This window comes from Lissotriton vulgaris, chromosome 5 (genome assembly GCF_964263255.1).
Source record: "Lissotriton vulgaris chromosome 5, aLisVul1.2, whole genome shotgun sequence".
Classification (NCBI taxonomy): domain Eukaryota; kingdom Metazoa; phylum Chordata; class Amphibia; order Caudata; family Salamandridae; genus Lissotriton; species Lissotriton vulgaris.
This window is the reverse complement of record NC_141693.1, coordinates 1,672,629,029-1,672,649,333: the sequence shown is the minus strand read 5'-3', so window position 1 is coordinate 1,672,649,333 and position 20,305 is coordinate 1,672,629,029. Positions and strand designations below refer to the sequence as shown.

General features: G+C 39.3%; 1 protein-coding gene across 2 annotated transcripts in view; it reads left to right on the top strand.

Annotated features, from left to right (window-relative positions):
* The window catches only part of MAPT (microtubule associated protein tau), a 1,161,691-nt gene extending 1,150,306 nt beyond the window's left edge, over positions 1-11,385 (top strand). For both annotated transcript variants that reach the window (XM_086923799.1, XM_086923798.1), the window contains one exon: positions 9,883-11,385. In XM_086923799.1, the coding sequence (XP_086779925.1) occupies positions 9,883-10,098 (216 nt within the window). In that variant the 3' untranslated portion in view covers positions 10,099-11,385. The remainder of the gene's footprint in view (positions 1-9,882) is intronic.
* Positions 11,386-20,305: the final 8,920 nt, after the last annotated feature.

Genomic DNA, 20,305 nt, shown 5'->3' with positions numbered 1-20,305 from the left:
CAACCGACACCAGAAGAACCATCACACAAGCACTCATCACAAGTAGACTCTACTATGGGAACACCCTCTACACTGGAAACACCATCACCGTCCTCAAGCGACTCCAAACAACGCAGAACGCAGCAGCAATTATGATCCTGGGACTACCCAGACGATCCCAGATCATCCCCCAACTCCTTGGCCTGCACTGACTCCCCGACAAGAAGAGATGCCACTACAAGCTCATGCATGCCTGCAAAGCCCTTCACAACACAGGACTAGAATACCTTAACTACTGCCTGACCTTCCACCAGTACACCAGAAACCTGCGGTCCACCTCCCTGGCCCTCGCCTCCGGCCCGCATCCATCGTACTTGAGCCGGAGGACGTTCCTTCTCCCACCTTGCCGCCAAAGCCTAGAACGAATACTCCATCCACCTCCGAACCTCCCTCACCATCCACACAGCGCCTGGATACCCCTCAGGGTGATTAGCATGCTTTACTAATACAGATTCATTGATTGAAATGTTTTTTTCTCTGTGTGCAGATTATCTAGCTGTCCTCTTTAACTCAAATTATGCTAGCAATATCCATTCCTAACTCCCTTCCAAAAGCGTTAGTGGTGAGCAAAAGGTAATCCATATATTGATCCTAATTCTTATCCACCTATAAGCCTCTTAAATGTCAGCTAAAAGGTTTACATGAAAATTCTAATGAGTTGGATAGTGTTCATTGCTCAGCAGATAATACCTAATGAACTAAACAGCTTTTAACCAAGATCAGCATTATTAACACTAATTGTTTAGTGAAGCCATTGAATATTTTTCAATTAACAATATTATAGAAGCAATTATAATGATTGATGTCAAATAGGTTTTTTATTGGTGAACTGGACTACCTTATTTCAGATTTTTATAAACTTCAATTTTGGAATCAGTTTATAACTTTTCTAAGAAATGTATAGTCTCATGCTGTTGCCAGAAATTTAATAAATTCTAAAGAGATTGGAAAGGTCATAATTAATCGAGGTACTCACCAGGAGTGTCCTATGTCTCTGATATTATTTACATTCTTTATAGAACCCTTGCTTGCCTATTTTGAAAGGACAGCAGAATTATTCCTCTCCTGGCAGGTGTCTCCAACTTAAAACTTTTTGCTGATGATATCATACACTTATCATTCTGTAAGTCAACACAATATTCAAAAGACCTATGACTTCCCTATCAGATATTCCACTATTTAATGCTTCTGGGCAGGATCTTCCAGGTTAAATTTGTAGGCAACTTTTTCAACACATCAAATCTTATATTTGGGTATTTATACTTTTAATTTTTCTGATTTGTTGTCGTAAAATGTACTGCTACACTAAATAAGGTTCGGTAACTTTTGTTTCAATGGTAGTCATTGCCTTTATCTTTCACAGGAGTTTAGTTAGGATATTGATTCTTCCTCTTTTTGTCATTTATATTTTCAAATGTTCCTATTAAAGTAAATCAATCCTTATTTCACGAAATAGATAGAATACTAATAACATTTATTTGGCGTGATGAACATACTCATATTCAACTTCAAAAGTTATATCCAAATAAGGAACATAAGGGTTGTATATTCTCTTACCTTGCCTATTTTTAGAGCATTTAATCTCAATAATGATGTTTTTAAAGATAATTTTCTTTTGAATAGTATAATTAAGGAAGCAAAGACCCAGTTACATCCAAATTTCCAAAAAGAACCAGATATATGATATTACATATAATGGAGTTTGGAATAAATCAGATCTGCCGGTAATTTAAGATTCCAAATTGCCATTCTTGTTTTATGTTTGACGGACTGTGCAAGTTTACGTTTACAGACATCCCAAACTACTATCCAGAGCGGGAACATATTGTGTTTCAAACGTATTTGTTATTTTGTATTGAATCACTCTTTGAAAACCTTGGAACAGATTTGCTCTAATTTCCCTGAGTTTAATTTGCTCTTGTGGTTTAGCTTTACTCAGATTAGTAGGTTTTTGAAGAAATACCCCTCCGAAATAAATGATGTGGCCCAGTTGACACTCAAATAGTTTTGTTTAAATAAGTTACGTAGGCAGCTTGTATCGGAGTCTATATCGGTTTGTTATCCCTAAGTTCTTGGTAATGAAAGAAGATTTACTAAATGGGACATGAATTGCTGTGTGCAGCAAATTATAAAAGAAAGATATTTTTGTCTAGCCGGATGCTCTTCTATTCACCCTACTTTTTACATAAGCTGTTTCAGGCAATGTATTCAAAATGTTTCCCCTGTGAATCTGACTCCATAGGTGATTCACTTCATGTGTTTGATGCCTGCTCTGTATTGCTTAACTTTTGGGATACATTTTTTGTATTTATTATTGGCAGGCTAGGAAAAAATATTGTGTCTGATCCCTATATTGTGTTATTTGTATGTGCAGCTACCAGTATTGACCTTACTTACTCAGACCAGCAATTTATATTTGTGGTCATCGTTCGATCGCTTGAATTACAATGCTGGAAATGGGCCAAAATACATTTGATGGATCAGTGGCATGCCAAACTACAATGTGTCAGAATGTTTGAGTTTTTTTTATGTGTCTAGGAATCAATTGATTGTAAAAATTCATAAGTTCTGACCTGTTTGGGATACATAGCTTGTCTCTTTATTTTTGTTTCTGTATGGTCATTGGTCATGCTATGTTATATATTCTGCAGAGATGAACTTTATAGTGAACTGGACAATTTTGTTGTATTTCATAAATTTTGAATATTTTGTATTGTTTGAATCACTTGATTGATTTGTATCCATTTCAAAATTATGTTGATACTACCTAATAAAAAAAGAGGGGTTACAATAGCAAAGCTAATTGGGCCATTCTATGATAATGATCGCCTCTAATTTGTAAACATGTCCATTTGTTATTGTTTTCATTTGAACATTATGGGACAGACAGGATGTTAATCACATTCGTGAGCTATTTCACCAGTATAACATGGAGTTTTCCCCATTCTAAGATGGCGCCCACTATTTACAGAGACGATCATGTTATCCAATATATGCTCACTGACCTGGTTAATTTCTTTTGTCTTTATCGAATTATACATTTATGTATAATTTTCAATTTGCACTAGTCTTGTAAATAGATATATCCTTTGTGTATTAATTGATGCAAATACACAAATCTTATATTATTGAGGTGATTGGCATTACGTGATCAACATGGCAACCAATTAACTCCAGATTATAACCTCTTGAATGTCTAAATGAAAGGAGAACTACACAAGGTATATACATACAATATATTTATTTATGACTAAGTACTCTCTAGTAATCTCTTTATGAGATTACAGAGCAAAGTACACACTTTAAATGCAATAGAACTTCAGTAAATAGCACAATATACACTGGGCCCCAGGGGGGGACCAAACTATATATTAAGAAAGTGGTATAAGAACCACAACTTGACTAGACACAAGGTCTAGAGCCTTTAGAATTGCTTGGACCACAAGGAACCACCCAAGGTAGTGACATAGAGGATCCACGGGTGATGTGTGCATTGTGAGAACACAGCTGCAAGACGCTGTTAGCTTCTATGGGGAAAGCAGCGTTGGAATTTTAAAGATTAGGACACTTATGAGAGGACTTTGATCAAACGCCTTTAGACTTAAGGGGTTCTAGGGCCAACACCGTAAACGAGTTACCTCACCCAGGAAAGCCGAGTGCATGGGTGTCAAATGGTGTCGGGAATCGTCGTTGATTTCAATGACGATCTGCTGCAAAGTGCTGCTGCCAGGGAGGAGAAACGTGTCCGGTGTGATCCAAGCCTGGATCGAAGATGTGAGGAACCTGAAATAAGAGGGGACAGAGTCAGGGTCACTTGCCAGTGACCAGGGTCACAATAGAAGAATGCCCACCGATGTTGGGTGCTTCAGGTTCCAAGAGGGGAAGCTTTACTCTGCAGACACGAGAATCAGGAGGCGTCGGTGACAACCAGGAGCTGGATTCGAGCTGTCCCACGAAGGATGTTGAGTGATGCGGCGTTGGTGCCCAGATTGGACCCAACAAGCCTTGGCAACAGCAACCCATGCAGGAAGAGAAAAGATACTTCGGTGTGAACCAGCAAGGTCCAGGGGACTCCCCAAGTGGTGGAGAGTAAGGGTGCATCTGGAGCAACCAGGGAAGCTCAAGGAAAGTCAAAGTTGCCTTCTCAGGGACCCACCAGTTGATGGACCAGGGATCGCGAAGGTACCTCAAGCAAAAACACAAAGGGCCGGCTCACGGAACACTAGTGGAGTGTAGGCCAGCTATCTTCAGTGGAAATGCTGCTCGGTGTCTGGGCTACAAGTTACCCAATGCACAGCCTCAAGGATCGTCGAGAAGCAGATGCAGTGGCGAATGTGCACGGTTTCCAGGGGTTCCAGATCCACGGTACTCACGAGGGCTGCAGGTCTCCGCTTTGCTGGGGACTCAGGTCGGCCTCGGAGAAGTCTGGATATCCACCTCCTGTGTTGCAATTTCTTTGTAGTCTGGTTCGAGCTTCGGAGATGCAAACCGGTCAGATGTGTCTTTGGTGCCTGCCAAGTAGGGGAATAACTCCTTTACTCCATGGGAGATTCTTCAGTCATCCAGATAGTCGAACTTCCTGGATTCAGTATCAGAGTTTCGTCCAGGTGTAATCTAAAGTCCTGTAATCAGGGGTTCCTATCTTATACCCAAGGAAGGGGTTGGACAAACTCTGGGAACACACCTAGGGGAGGGTTTGGAAAGAGGGGTGGCTACAACCATTTCCTTTGCCCAGTTTCGCGCCAGAGCAGGGGCTGGTAGTCCCTGCCACCAGTGTGAACTGGGCTATGCACAGGGACACTAAATGTGCCCCCAGTGCTGACTTCAAAGCACTCTTGGAGTGCACCCACCCAGCCCCAATACAGTAAAGCCTGTCTGTGAGGTGGTGACACCTCCCTGTGACAGTAAACCTATTGTCCACGCCTCCCCTGCCGGAGATTCGTCCAGCAGCAGGAGGCCAGACTTGTGTCTGTGGCAGTCATTTTGTGATGCCAGGGTTCTTTTAAACTGGTACCGGGTGTAGTGGTGTGTACATGTCTCTCCTTCTAGAAGGGTGGAATCATACTCCTGCTGCCAGAACTGGCGGGGGTATGATTCCAAAGTGTTTGACACCAGACACAGCATGTTTCCTTGCAACCATTCCAAAGTTATCATTTACCGCGAGGTTATAATGCACTTAAGAGTATATGGTCTGGCTGCATCACAGAACAACCCCGGAGAATGGATTCCGGAGGCTGCAGAGGGGCCCTGCTCATGCATGGGCACCCTCTCACACAAAACTCAGCACCCTGCCTTCAGGACTGATAAAGCCTGCCGTAGGGGTGACTGATAGGTTTATATGTGTAGTGAGATAATGTAGATTATAGAGAACCTATATCTAAGTAAGGGGTGCATACACCATCTTACACAGGCTGCAATAGCAGACCTGTGGTGTCATTTTGGAAGGCTGCCCATGGGTGGCATAATACATGCTTCAGCCCCTGGTAGGCCTCTGGGGTACCTATGCCCTTGGTACCAAGGGTACCATATACTAGGGTCTCATAAGGGTACCCCAGTAACCAAACAGGAGTGTACCTAAAGTACATGGAATCAATTTAGAGAGGAAGCAGCTAGGATGGGGTCCTGGATAGCAGGGCCCCGGCCAAACTAATGTCAAAAAAACTGTGAAACATCAGCAAAATGTGGGGATAACTATAAGAAACAGATGCTACTCTCCTACAGGGTCAGGCCTCAGAACCATCTTATCTTCTAAAAACGTCAAGAAGGGTTCGAAAGAAAGGAGAGCTTCAGTTTCCCCTTGTCCGGTTTCAACTAGTCTACATCCCAACGAAATGGCCACTAGAAGAAAGACTTTAAAGTCAGAAAACTTTAAAGCTACTGACTGAAGTGGTTCGAAAAGGGAATATTGTAAGACAGAAAGAGCTAGAGGCACTGTATGTACTGTAGGCCTTTTCACATGAAAGCTCCTCAGGATATAGGAACCAGGAAAGTCAAACCAAGAGATGGAAGGACATCTAATCGCTCTGATGCCTCTCACTCACTACAAAATGTAGAAGCAGTGAGTCTATGCAAATAAACATCTCTTAAAAAGTCTAAAATATTACAACCATCATGGATAGAAGCCTTACAGTTCCTAGATATCCACTGGGTATTAAATTGTCTTCAATGTCTCTCCTGCAGTCTTAAAATCAATCTCCAAACCTCCAAGGAGAGGTAACAGTGGGTCTTCTCTGTATGATTCTAAGCTCTCTGAGGAGATGTTGACATTGGTAAGATCCAAAAAGGCTGGATTGCCAGTGGACGAAGTAGAAGAACCAGTGGCAGCAAGACAGATAAGAAGCCAACAGGAGAACCTCCACTTGTTCCTCTTTGATTTTGCCAAGGAATTTCCGAGTAACTCAAAGGGAGGAAAAGCAGAGAGAAGACCATTGAGCAATATGAAACTCTTTACACAAAATGTTAGGAGAAGAGCATTCTGAGGGGAAGCAAAAAGGTCCAACCAAGGCCGTCCCATCTCCCTTCACATTTTCTGAAAACGAGAGGGCAAAACGTCATAGAAACTGGGATAGGAAGGTGCAACTTAACACTTCTGCATCCCCATTTTCTGTCACCAGTAGATAAATTGCTGTCAAAGAGATAACATTCTCTTTCGACCCAGGTTCAAATAAGCTTTGCTAAGGGAGCTAAATGAGGAACCCTTTTATGCCCCAAAATGTTCACGTAGGCTTTTTTCACTTGATTGTCCATAAGTATCCGGATGGCTTGGTTCTGGAGAAAAGGAACAACAGTCAGCAGGGCCCTGTCAACCACCACAAGTTCCTTTCAATTGAAAGAGGTGACCTGCTCCAATCTAGACCAAAGTCCATTGGCTGAGTAATCTGTCTACACCACCAAACCCCCTCCACCCGATTCCTTCTATCTCCCAAATAAAATCCAAACAGCTGGCATCTGAAGGGAGGAGATACCAGATACAATTGTTTAGATGGGAAGGATCCAGCCACCATAGTGTCTTCTGTGCCACCTCAGAGGAAATGGGAACTATAAGGTTGCAGTTCTTTGTTTTCAGATCCCAGTGTGTTAGAAGACATCACCAAATAGTTAAGATAAAGTCGTGCACAAGGACCAATAGCAAGGAAGCTGCTATGTCCCCCTGGACCATGAGCCACTGTCTCATTTGAGTTCTTGCCACTGAAGAAGGTTCTCAATCGACACCTCAACTTCCCCTGTCTTGCTACAGGCAACAAAATGTGTCCCACATCCGTTGTGGAGAGGACCCCTATGAATTGAAGTCGTTGCATCAAAAGAAGAAGAGGATAGGCTTTGTTGAGGAGATTTAATCAAATGTTTGGCAATAACCAAAACCTCTTCCTTTTCACAGTAGAGGGTTAAGGCCCAAACGTTTGTGGTCCTGTACAGACTTCTTCATCACTTCCCCCAACAGCACTCCAAATAGTTTGGCCCCATCAAACGGAAGACAATTTAAAAGTGCTGTCTGTGAATTGTATACTGTCCATGAACCCATCCAATATGACTTCTAGCTGCAACTGCCAAGTCAGATCAGAAGCAGCTGCACAACGAGTGTCAAAAGGTATTCCTAAAACCTGACTTGTTGCTCCATCACTGAGAGTCTGGCAGTGCAATCTTTTCCTGGCTGGAACAAATAGTGAATCATGTAGGTAGTGTAAGTCCCTGCTCTTAATGCAAACTTGGATGTTATATATGCTCTCTTGATAGTGCCTGCTGCTTTCTAGTCTATAGCAACTGATTAAATGGTGTCCTCTGAGAAACTGGTACCACTAGAATCCAACCATGTCATCAGAGAGTCAACTTTTGCATTTACGGGTAATTTCTCTTGGAAATTCCTCAGATGTATGTATTGGCAAGATTTAGGGGCCAGATGTACGACCATGACAATTTGCGACTCGCAAATTGCGCTCAATTGTGACTCGCAAAATGCCCTGAACAACAGTGTCTAAGACACTGTTTGCGATTCCCAATGGGGTCGCAAATTGCAGGCCTCATCAATATTCATGAGGCACTTGTAATTTGAGACCCTATTGGGAATGGCTGGCCCTCCCAGGGATGGTGACCTGCTGGGCTCAGCAGACCTCCATGTTTCGAACTGCTTTTAAATAAAGCAGTTTTAAAAAAAATGCAGCCCGTTTTCCTTAAAGGAACATTCGAAAAAGTCGCAGGGTAAGAGGGTCCATTAGCATTTAATAGGCCATCCACTGACAAACTTACCCCCCTAACACGACCAGCACCGCAAATAGCTCAGAGAGGAAAACATCAAACCAGTGGTGCTTCTTTGGAAATAATATAAATATGTGTACATGTACTTGGAGTTATCACTGACATAACGGACTTGATGGGAATGGTGTTAGAGGTCCATCCTAGATAGGATGGCCCCGCTGATACAACTCCTGGTAGGACGGGTCCTCTGCAATAGACAGTTATGCATTCGATGGCTCTGCCATCTTCCCCATACTACAAATGAGGTAGGGGAACCAAAAGGAAAGCAGAAGGGATACCCGTTTGCTTGCCCTCCTCAAAAAGAGAACCTGAAACAGAAAAATCAGCTTTTTTCACATAATCTGGAAGGAAAATCGCCGGTTTGTTAAGGACATAACAAAGAGCGTGTAATGTCGTGTTGTGTGGTGTGTGTATTGGTGTATCCTGAATGGTAAATTAAAAAGGCATAGGGGCATAAATATGCAGTTTAAAATTAGTCAATGCTTGAATATGCTATCATCACTCTTCCTTCTTAAGAGTAGCTTGTCAATTCTAATACAGTTCTCCACAGTCGGACACTGCATGGAAATCAACTTCTTGTTGGTAATTTCTCTGATTGCAAATGAAACTAGCACGTTTCCCCTATCTACTTGTACACACTGCATAGTGCTTTTTCAGTTGTACTCTCGTTTCCTGATGAATGGAGCTATGTTTTTGGAGAAGAGGTGACTCTCTTGAGCACTAGTGGTTAGTCTTAAAAGTATTTCACAGAAATGAAAAACATCAAGTTTTGGGGATTAGGGAAAATAACGGTTTTGTCTCAATAGGAGATCATGTTTTCATGCGCTCGTTTCTAGTGATATTTGGGGTTCTTTTATGTAATTAAACCCCTAATGTATTCATTGGTCCACCATGTCTGTTTTGTTTTTCTGTGCCGTAACTGTTTTGTCTACTTTTGGCTTCGCTTAAGAATTGTTACTGGTGGATACAGAGCAGATTATACTAATGATAAATTGCATGCTACTCTGTTGTGACTGTATTAATGCAAAATACAGTCACAAGTAGATGATTTCATAGTCTACTATATGGTAAACCCCCTTGAAAAAAAGGTACAGTGAGACTAAAACGTGCTTTACATTATTGGAACTTCTTGATGAGAAGAGCAGAATGCACTTCAAGTGGGTGTGGTAGCCAACACAAATACAGACATTCCAATTTCTACAAGTTAATATTTGGGAACATTGGGAAAAGAGCTTTATGGTTTTATTTGCCACCACAACTTTAAGCAAAAGGGTATTTTCTGCAGTGCCCCCATTGTGTTGTGAAAGCTCGTCAAGACTACACTCTATGGCCTGCTTTTGTGGTGATATCTAATGAATAAATCAATAGAGGAAAACTCATCGGGTTGCAGTCACATTATTGATCTCATGTTCCCATGTACAGATGGCCAGTATGAGTGCCTCACATCCTCTTATAGTTCATGGGGATATTATACAATAATTGTGCATAACTGCTTAGTAAAACATCCCAGTAACTTATTTATTTCAAAGACGGATAATTAAAGAGGGCGGAGCCTGAGGTGATATTCACTTTCTGCTATTCTTTTTACAGATTGAGAGTCATAAGCTGAACTTCCGTGAAAATGCCAGAGCCAAGACTGACCACGGAGCTGAAATTGTGTACCAGTCCCCCAACCTCTCAAGTGATACTTCCCCTCGTCGCCTTAGCAATGTCTCCTCCTCCGGAAGCATCAATATCGCGGACTCACCACAGCTTGCAACTTTAGCTGATGAAGTGTCTGCTTCTCTTGCCAAGCAGGGCTTGTGATCTTGTTTCCAGAATTATTCTATAGAGAGGCAAAAAAAGAAGTAATGGAAAAAGTAATCTCTCCTATTTCTGTTCCTTTTACAGCTGTTTCTTATGGATATCCTATCTGGTTATTTATCTAACCTGATTTACAGTTACTTTACAACTGGCTCCTGGACATGAACATTTCTCAGGCCACAGAACAAATTTTGGAAAATACATGTGTATTGCTTAATTTGGTGACCACAGGGGTTTAATGTATTTAACTATTGAGACATGAGGTTTTAATCAATGGTGAAACTTAGATTTACGTTTGAAGGAATATTTGGTGTATTCACCAGTCACATATAAGTTTTATCAAGACATAATGACTGGAGTTGTGTTGAAGCCAAATCACTTTAGCCGATAACCAGGAAGTCATTGTACTTGAAGGTTTTAGGGAAAATAGATGTGGAGCACCTTGCTTTTGGATCTGCATCTAAACCTGAATTGGGGGAGGTGGGGGGACATAGATTTGCCTCCTACATTTGTGAGAGTAGCTGTCTTGTGGTTGAGTGCTTGAAAGTGTCAAAAATTTGACTTGCAATGTATCACTTTCTGCTTCAAAACGCTTTGAAATGGATCCTACTTGTGGATTGCATTAATCATGTAAGTTATTCCGCAGATATGGTCTAGAGCAGCTATTGCTGAAGGACAAGAAAGGTAGAATTTTCTGTCATCTTTTATTGAGTTTTAGGACACAGAAATAAAACTCGAATTTGCCTTCAATTGCCAGCAAGCATTGCATGGTAAAATGACTTTCATCCAGGCTCAAACTATTGTGTTCATCATCTATAGCAACAGCATTTTGTCACCTTTTATTGCAAATGTTAATCAAGAGGTGGTAAGACATAATACATAAGCTGAGAAAGTAGAAGAAGTCTGTTTGTAAAAGTACTGCGGAACATATGAAATAAACCATTAGACTTTTAATTAGAAGTTATCAGACTGTTCCTTAGACATGCGCATTTCCCTAATTCCTGCTAGAAAGACATCACGTTTATTACTTACTTATAAAAGGAAATCACATTAGAAGAGCAGTTGCATTTCTGCACTATCTACAAGTTTTTTTGCCTGCAAACCGCCATGAAATTGAAAGCTAGGCATTGTTTTTGTAGCCGCTTTTATAGTTATTTATTTATGTATTGATGTAAATCTTGAAATAGTGTTACCTTATTTCCTTTGGAATTATACTTTGCGCTTATCTGCACAATGACCACGCTTGGATACAATGCATTAAAGCACTAGTTCCAGTAGTTTTTTATTCCAGCTCATGGTCAGCACCTTCTTTTCCATGTTTTATAAACACTTTGTCTTGGATTGCCATTTAAAACATAGATGGACAGCTTTGCCTTCGCAAAAACTAAATGTGAGTTAGGGTGATCACTTCTGATAAGCATCACCGGCCACACGATGCTAGAATTATAGTACTGTCATTATCATAAGTAGATAAGTAGGTGTGTGAACCCAATGCTAATTTTGGAAAATACATTTTATAGCCAGGGTTATACATTTTGAGAGTTTAAATGGAAAAGTGCAAAATAAAAAGAACTTGCACTCTCCAGAGATAGAGAGAGAGCTCCATGCTACTACCTATAATATGCTGTGTTGGTCAGTCCTTGATTATGTCAGGACTGTCTGCAACTATTGCTTCCAAATTGAAATGGCCACCTATACATGCAGACATTTTGGGTATATAGCAGGCCTTCGATGTGGTACATATTTGTTATATTCAAATATTTTTTAATGGAAATATCTCAGTATCTGGATAGCCTCAGAAAATAGATGGGACATTTTATTACTAGAAGATTTTGCGCTAAATGGGCATACATCTTTAGGCAGTATACACTATGTATGAAAGTAGAGTATCTGCCTTACTGACTTTCTATATAGTTCACTACACAGCTGCAAAACATATAAAAATTATTTGTAGTCTAAAATCTCCAGCAGAAAAAAAGTCACCGAATCGCTCCAAAACATAGAAAAATCATTTGTAGTCTCAGAGAGAAGTGTTCTTAAATGTACAATTGCTCAAAATCAAACATCCAATTTCTGTGCCTGGTTGTAGCATGGACCAATAGATATGATAAGCTATTTTGGGAATTTTAATATCAACATGTGGAAATTGGGGTAGGAGGACTTCATTGAAAAAGATTATATTCTGGTAGACTAAAGATCATGCACCTGTTATCAGCTGCACATGATTATGTCAGTATCACAGAGACAAACTCTTACTCTACATTTTGTTAATACTTGTGAAACCATTCATCAAGAGACGGATCACATAAATTGCACAGGTGTTTGGCAACTTTGCAGTGCCATTTGCACTGAAAACCAGTGTAAAAATGTTATCTGGATCCAATGATCAGTGTAAAATGTAGATTTTCTACCAGTTGGTTCGAGAAACTATTGTTTCAAAACTGTTACATAATTGCTCTACACCAGTGCTGAATTGTCTAGAAGAGGTTCAGATTCCATGACCTGATCCCATTTTTTGAAGTGAGAGTATCCACTGAGGCCACCGAAAGTATGCTCTAAATGTTTGTATGTAGAACTTTAGAGTGACCAGAGCACTTCTTTGGGAACAAATAACATTTGCAAAGTCTGCATAATATTATAATAATACTTGAATAGGGATATAACATTGCAAGTGATGCATTTTATTCTGCATGCTAAAACTGTTAGATCTTAATCTTGGCCTTTGATATGGATTTTGGGACAATGTTTTTCATCTAAACAGATGTGTAATTTCAGACCTAACACTACGGTTGAGCAGGTATTTTTAGATATAATATTTCGCTGGTATATGAGCCATGCTTTCCCTCTCAAGGAGTACATTGAGAACATTGAAAATGTCTTGTGTAAAGAATGCAGTAAGGGGTAAAAAAAAGTGGCATTTCTTTCCACCCCCTTTGGTGTTATTAGCTCAATAGAAGGGTGATAGACATGATTCAGAGCTTCCACCGCACCACCATTGGGTCTGTCAGGCCTTGGTGCAAGACTACCTCCTTTTTAGGCTAACAGCTACCCTATTTAGGGTAAGCAGTCCAGCATCATTTTAGGTGGCATCATTGGCAAGATATGACTGTATTTGCATGGTAGTCCTTCTTTGGAACAACTATTCGTGTGTTCAATATGTGGTGGAAAGTGTTCTCAGCACTTCAGTAACATTTGGAATCTGGCTACCAACAATGTAGCCTCACATATGGGGACAGCAGTATGCTTCAGGGGCATGGTGGAATAGCTGTCACAAAACTTCCCATGGTGGAGGTAGATTCTTCAGGAGTTGAAACTCTAGCTGCTCTGGTGTTCCTTTATAAAAACACAGTGCACCCTTCCTCCCCAGTGTGGTGTGGGGTACTGCCCTCTAAATGGAGATTGAAAGTCCACTCAAATAATTTTAAATGAAGCCCAGTTTACGTTAATATGTTCACTGTTGCTACACTGGTTTGACTAACTCAGAGAGTCCTTTGTAGCAGACTACAAGTTTATTGATGAGTAGATCACCATTGCAGAGAATAATAAATGAACACTTCTCTGAAATGGTTGAAAATGTGTATTTTTCTGCCAAACCTAGATTGAAATCACTAGGCCTAAAATCTATATAAGGCAGCACCAAAGTAAAAGATTGAAAACATTCCAAGAGTGGAACATTTGTATGTAAAAAAAATGCTGGAAGGCTGAAGAAATATTGATTACCTAAAATGTGTACTTATTGTAGGTATACACAATTCCAATGACAACAATTTAGACTAATTTAAATTATAATGAAAGGTCTGCATTGTCAAAATATACTTCTCTTATTCTATGTAAGTGAATGTGTTTTGCAACTGACCCCAAGGCAAAAGCACTGGGAAATATTTTATGGATACATAAACTTATGTTATGTTTTTTCTTAGTACATCATTTACCCAATTACATGTTAGTTCTGTGTGCAGCACTATGAGACAGAGGTGAAAAACTACATAGAGAACAGCCAGGTCATACTGGTTTTCCAGAAGCCTGGGAAACATTCCACAGTCAGTCATGCTTCCAGGCAGTTATCTCGTAATATATTGAATGGGTTTTTGAAAGCCATGCCTGGAACACAATCCTCACATTGGTGAACCTAAGAGTTAATGAGGTTGGTTAAACTTTAGTATGGATTAAGTGGACTGCTACCCACTGCAGCAAAACCCAATACCCCGTTCTAAGTCCTGTTACATGACTCTGTAATTCTCCCTATGACTATGTGAAACTAATATAGCTATTAGGAAGCTTCCAAAAAAACTAAATTGATTGTCACTGCAAAGGGAGAAGATAATACTTAACCATGAATCTAAAAAGAATTACCAAGGTATGATATTTCTAAACATGGTATATATGAGGTTTAATTTGCTCCTTAATACCCAATGTTCAGGACTCTATTGATGACCTATAAAAATCACGAAGTTAGAATCTATTTAGATATAGACTTTGTGACTTGAGTATTGATAGTACCTGCTTAATAGATCCATAATAAAATGCATCTAAACCTGAAGTTAGTAGATTTATAAACCAGTGGCATTAAATAGATTTTTTTGCTTCCAAGGTTTGTAGAGTAAGAACACCCTTTTAGTAGCAGATATAGGGCACAACGATGTTAAAATATGGCACATTGATTTAGTAGAGTATGAACTCCTACTATATGATTAATTTATTGTCCTACATTTGTTAAGAACAGCTGGACATGTTATGATTTGAAAAAGAGCATTACTCGTGTTGTCACATCCCACAGAAGATGACTCTACATACATTTCAGATTATTGTTGAAAATCTGTTTATGACTTAATATTGACGTTGTTTAAGGGCATATTTGGATAAAGGGTGTTTTACAATACCTACTTTTGTTAGCATCAAGAAGGATTGCTGAAGTCAACATGATTGGCCCGTTGGTTTAATGAGGTTGGACTCAGACCAAATAATTGGTGGTTAGGATTCGAGTACATCACACAATTGGCCTCAAATGAGTGACATATTTGAGATGTGTTGCTTGAGCCATATCCATTAGACCGACTACCATGCTGCTGAATCCAGTCAGAAGAGAAAAGGCTGTATTTTGTAGCTTGATTACATTGTCCTGTGATTGCATTCTTGTAAAACATGCATATGGTTGGCCCTTTTATACAAATACATTTAAAGCTTTCTACTTATTTCCTAACATCCTTTTAGTTTCCAGATGCATGTGTCTGGGATTTGCAAGGAGCACACCCACATAACAATACATTTGTTTAAAACAGTATATTAACGAAAGTCAGGTTCTTAAATAAGAGTAATGTTTTGGTTACCAACTCTTGCACTCTAGTCCCCCCTATTTTGAGGTCATCACTGCTGCATTTTTGCATGTCTAGTGTAAGAAAACCAGTTGATGACTAAAAAGCATTTGTTCTTGGAGAACCATAATTATTTCTTTTTGGGTTTTAAATTTTAGAGTTTTGGAATGTTTGTAGTAAACAAATAAATGGAAAAAAGGCTTGTCAGTATCTAAATGATATTATATCTGCTCAGCCAACCCGCAAAATATCCTGCATGAATTTTCTCGCACCATGAAGAACAAATGTATAGCATCCTTAGTTAGAAAAAAACCTTTTCAGGAAGAAAAAAAACCCACAAATTTAAAGTATGAGGGTACTTTAGCACTGTATAAAGACGTAAATATTTTTTAAGTGCTTTTACGTGCTGTTTGCATTGCTTAATAACTTAAGTTAGTTACTATAATTTTTAGTATTGCTTTTGTTTTACAAAGCAGTAGAAAAACAGTAGACTAAAAATATGTTGCTGCTTTTGGCAGTATGGCGACACATTAAAAATATTTTTGGGGGTAGAATACCCTGTTTGACTGACATGCAAGATTTGGAATATGGTTATTTTTGGAAATCTTTTCAGTATTTTCAGAGTGTGTGGTGTGTCTTATTTAGCACTTTGTGATTCTTTGGCGGAAGTGTTTGAAAGGCACACAAAATGCAATCATTTTAGGATTTAATTAAAGGGTTCCCGATGTGTACGCCTGTAGAATGTTTGATACATTTTAACCAGACTGCCTCTTTAGACACATTCAATTATCTTTGTCAGAAAAAAGTCAAATCTTGCGAAGACTCAAATGTTTCAAATCCAATGTGTTCTGAAAATGTTCTAGTTATTTGTCTATTTCATTCCCCTAGCTAATTTCAGTGAGGTTTATGTTTATGATTTTAGAGTTGCACTCTAAATGCATGCTGTTTGGAAAAGGAGGCCACTGAGGAAATTGGTTCTCTTCTATCAGATTAAAAACGAATGGTTGACACTCTACTACCATGAAACGTAATTGAACATGTGACTGAGAAATGTTGTCCAGTGCAAGTGGTGCAGTTTCATTGAAGATATGAGATAATCAACCTAAATAGCTAGGGTTTATATTCTGGTTTTGGGGTCTTCAACTTGCCTAAGTTCCATTAGGTTTTAATTCGATTGGACGTGAGCTTGCCCTACATGCAATATTAATTCATTCACTAAGTTCCATTAGGTTTTAATTGAGATTGGGCTTCAGCTTGCCCAAAATGCAATATTAATCCACACATTTACACTTTTGTTATTTTGGTGGGATATTATACTTTAATTTTGAAAATGCTAAGCATCCAATATTTTTGTTGACTAAAAACACTGCTGTTTAATGTAGTTCTAATACTGATTGTCCACCTTGCGCTTTTCTCGTTCTGTAATCATAGTCTATTTCTACGCCCACTTACTGATTTAATGTGTCCTTAAGCCTTTAACATTATATAGCATCCCAATTGTTTAGTAAATTGTCCTGAATCTTCACATTATCCATGCTGAGTCTTCATAAGGAACTACAGCCAAACTTAACTTAAACGGTATTCTCACAAGACACTCTTTTGGATAAAAGTAGAGTGCCTCCAGACGACATTCTCTGTCATGTACAGAGCAGATGGAATGTTATGAGGATTCTGTGACCTTAAATACTTGCCACTTCCTACAAAACATACTGCATCAGCAGAAAAAAGAACATGTTCCAGAGCAGTTATGGATGCATTACTTACTTACAATTAGTATCTTATCTGAAATTTTCCTCCTCACAGAATCAAGGTTAGGGTGTGTTCCACTCAATTTCTAAGATTTATCATGTAACAGCCTGTAAAATACCTTCAAAGTTCAAATATGTTTCAGTAAAAATCATTAATTGATTTCCAAATGTTTTTAAACACAACTCTTCATGAGTTAAGAATTAGCATAAGTGAAGGGACGATCTTGACATTGTTTAGAAGTCTATTTAGCAAATCCTAGTGAATCTGAAAATGTCCAGCAATAGTAACTACTCTTGTTAAGGGCAAGCACCCATGTCTATGGTAATTATATATCTTGACATTAAACAATTTAGATCTTGTGTCTATAGCCCGAATAATTTTTCGCTACTTCCTGAAGTCCATAAAGTTCAGGGAAATGCTAAATGCAGTTTGAAAATGTCGGTGTCAGTCAAAGAGGGAGTCCTTCCTGTACCCATTTTTTAAGGTGTTCAGTAGAAGAATAGCTGCTGCTTTCTTTTGACTATCTGATTGTAAAATAACTGTATTTTTAAAGTCTGTTGTGGCTTTGTTTAGTTCTAGGATTGTATGAACCTGGTGTATGTTTGTTGTCCTAGTATATGGTATGGTATCCCAAACTCGTGGGAGAAGCCGTTGGAAAAGGCAGCAAGACCGTTCATAACCCTTTTATTTTCTGTTTATATTCAGAAACCCCAAAAATGGTATGATAATGGCCAAAATATTTGATCATAAAGTTTTTTACTTGTCCATTTAATCAACTTTTAATATGTATGTAAGAAAGGCATGTTTGGCAGGCACTGCTCCTTGGTAGAAATCTTGTCTCTACCATCTTTGTTGATTGAAACAAACGCTTCAAACTGAAAAGTTTATAATGTAAATAATATTTAGATTTATTCTTAAAAAAATCAATTAGGGTGAAATATTTTGTTTCAGCATCACGTGTTTCATTGTGTTTAGTTCAGTGCTCATTGACATAAAATCACGTTAATAAGAAGTACTCATGGCAGACTTTTGTTGGTGAGATGCATTTTAGTATGATAGGGGTTAAAACTGACACTAAGTAAGTGTGTCTTGTATTCTCACCCCTACTTCAGATACAAGTCCTTTAAATTAACAAGGATAGCTATGCCACTTGCAAGCCCAAAATTTCCTCTTGTTTTTCCCTTTTTATGTTTTACCTAAAGGAAAACCTGTATAAACTCACTCTACCTTAGCTTCATGTCTGTGAATGTACATATTGTATTGTGTGTTTTAACAACTGGTTTACACGGATTGTTGCTGTAAATGTGAATTTGGAAATAAAGTCATTACTATAAGATAAATATGGTGTGCATCCCTGTTTCGTCACAAATAAGTGCGGTTCATAAGGGCTGAGCAGTCTGAGGAATAGTTTTGGCTTGCAACATTATTTTCTGTCGCTGATAGTGGCCCTTTAGAAGTGATGCCAGACTTTAGTATGAAATGCCTAGGCTCATTGTTTTGAAGGATAACAAGGAATTCAAGAGAATATGTTGTTCAAAGCAACAAAAACATAGAAAGAAAATCATAACCATGAACTAAGACAGTTGGCAGATGTTTGAATATTGAGAACACTAGACAAAATTAGTGGAATATAAGTACCAGTGCTTTAGAAAATACATGAATAATCGTGTAGGACAGAAAGATTGTGTGGTAACCAACTCACTGAGAGACAAGTTAATTAATTACCTGTGATTTATTGTCAATAGGAAGCACCCGGGCAGCAGAGCACAACATCAGCACCAGTCTCGGGATGTTGGGCAGTGTGACGGTATCAATCGTCCTTGACAGAATTTTGACTCCACACCAGCATTCCACAGGAAGTGTTGTGAGCTGGTGTGGAGTCCATAACACTGCACATTGGTCACAGTATAACAGGAAAAAACATATTTTCCCTTATTGGTTGTTTAAGAATCTGCCCAGGAAAATGTAACAAAGAATGTAAAATATGTCACTTTAATTCATATTCTGTTGGATGTGTAATTTGAAATGCGAGTTTCATGGACAGTTAATGTCAGATAATGCAGTCTAAACAGTGGTGGCTAGTGACATTTGAAAGTGATGGGGCGCAAACTTTCTGTCGGAATGCACCGTGGCGTGCAAGCGCGCCCGATCATTTTAAGGAGGGTTCGGGGGGGTTCTCCTCCCGAGAAAAGTTTTTAAAAAGAGTGGGTAAATGGGGAATTTTCAAGCAATTTTGAGAAGCAAGAAGGTTAATAAAGCAATTGTGAAAGTGAGGTTATTACATTAACAAAGGGATGTCATATAACAAAATGTAGATAGAAATGTTTCTGAAGCTAGTCCCTGCCAGTGCCACGCACCTCTAAGCAATATACTCGCTGTGTGTCAGCAGGGCCTAGCATCAGTAACATTTCTATTATGTTTTTGAATCTAGGCCCAGTGCTGGCACTCAGTGTGTATGCTTCTCGGAGGTGCATCACACGTGGCAGGGACTTTAGCTTCAGAGTGAGAAACATTTTATGGACCAGTCTGCATTCTCACTCTATAAACACTTACACTCTTTGAAGTACAGAGTGTTAGTGTTTAAAGTGGGAAAGCGACCCTAAGGTAATTCAGAACTGCTTTTGATGAAGGCGCACATTTGCTTTGTGCGACTGTCCTTTAATTGTTCCAATTGCCTCTGACAGTCAATGATAAAATGTACTTCTGATAGATACATCTGCCAGTGGATTCCTCACCTTGTGAATATCCCCTTGCGTCAGCAACATTCGGAAATTCTTTTTGTAGCTTTGCGCCGACGTGGACGACGTCATAGAGGCACAGCATCGCGCTCGACTCCTCTGACGTCACCGACACCATAATTGGACCACGCCGGCGTAATGACATCAGTTCCCTTTTTTCCGCGTCGTAGACGCTAACGGTTTTCAAGGGATCGTCTGTAGCTGTACAGTAACTTTGTTACTTTGTAGTTTTTTCGGTGTTTCATTGTCTTCTGTCGAGATGTCTTCAAAGAAGACTGGATTTAAAGCTTGCGGGGAGTGTGGCAAGACGATGTCCATCACTGACCTGCATGAGTGCTGCATCTGGTGTCTGAGCTCCGACCATGACGTCGAGGATTGCCCATCTTGTAAGAAGATGACTCTGAAGGCACT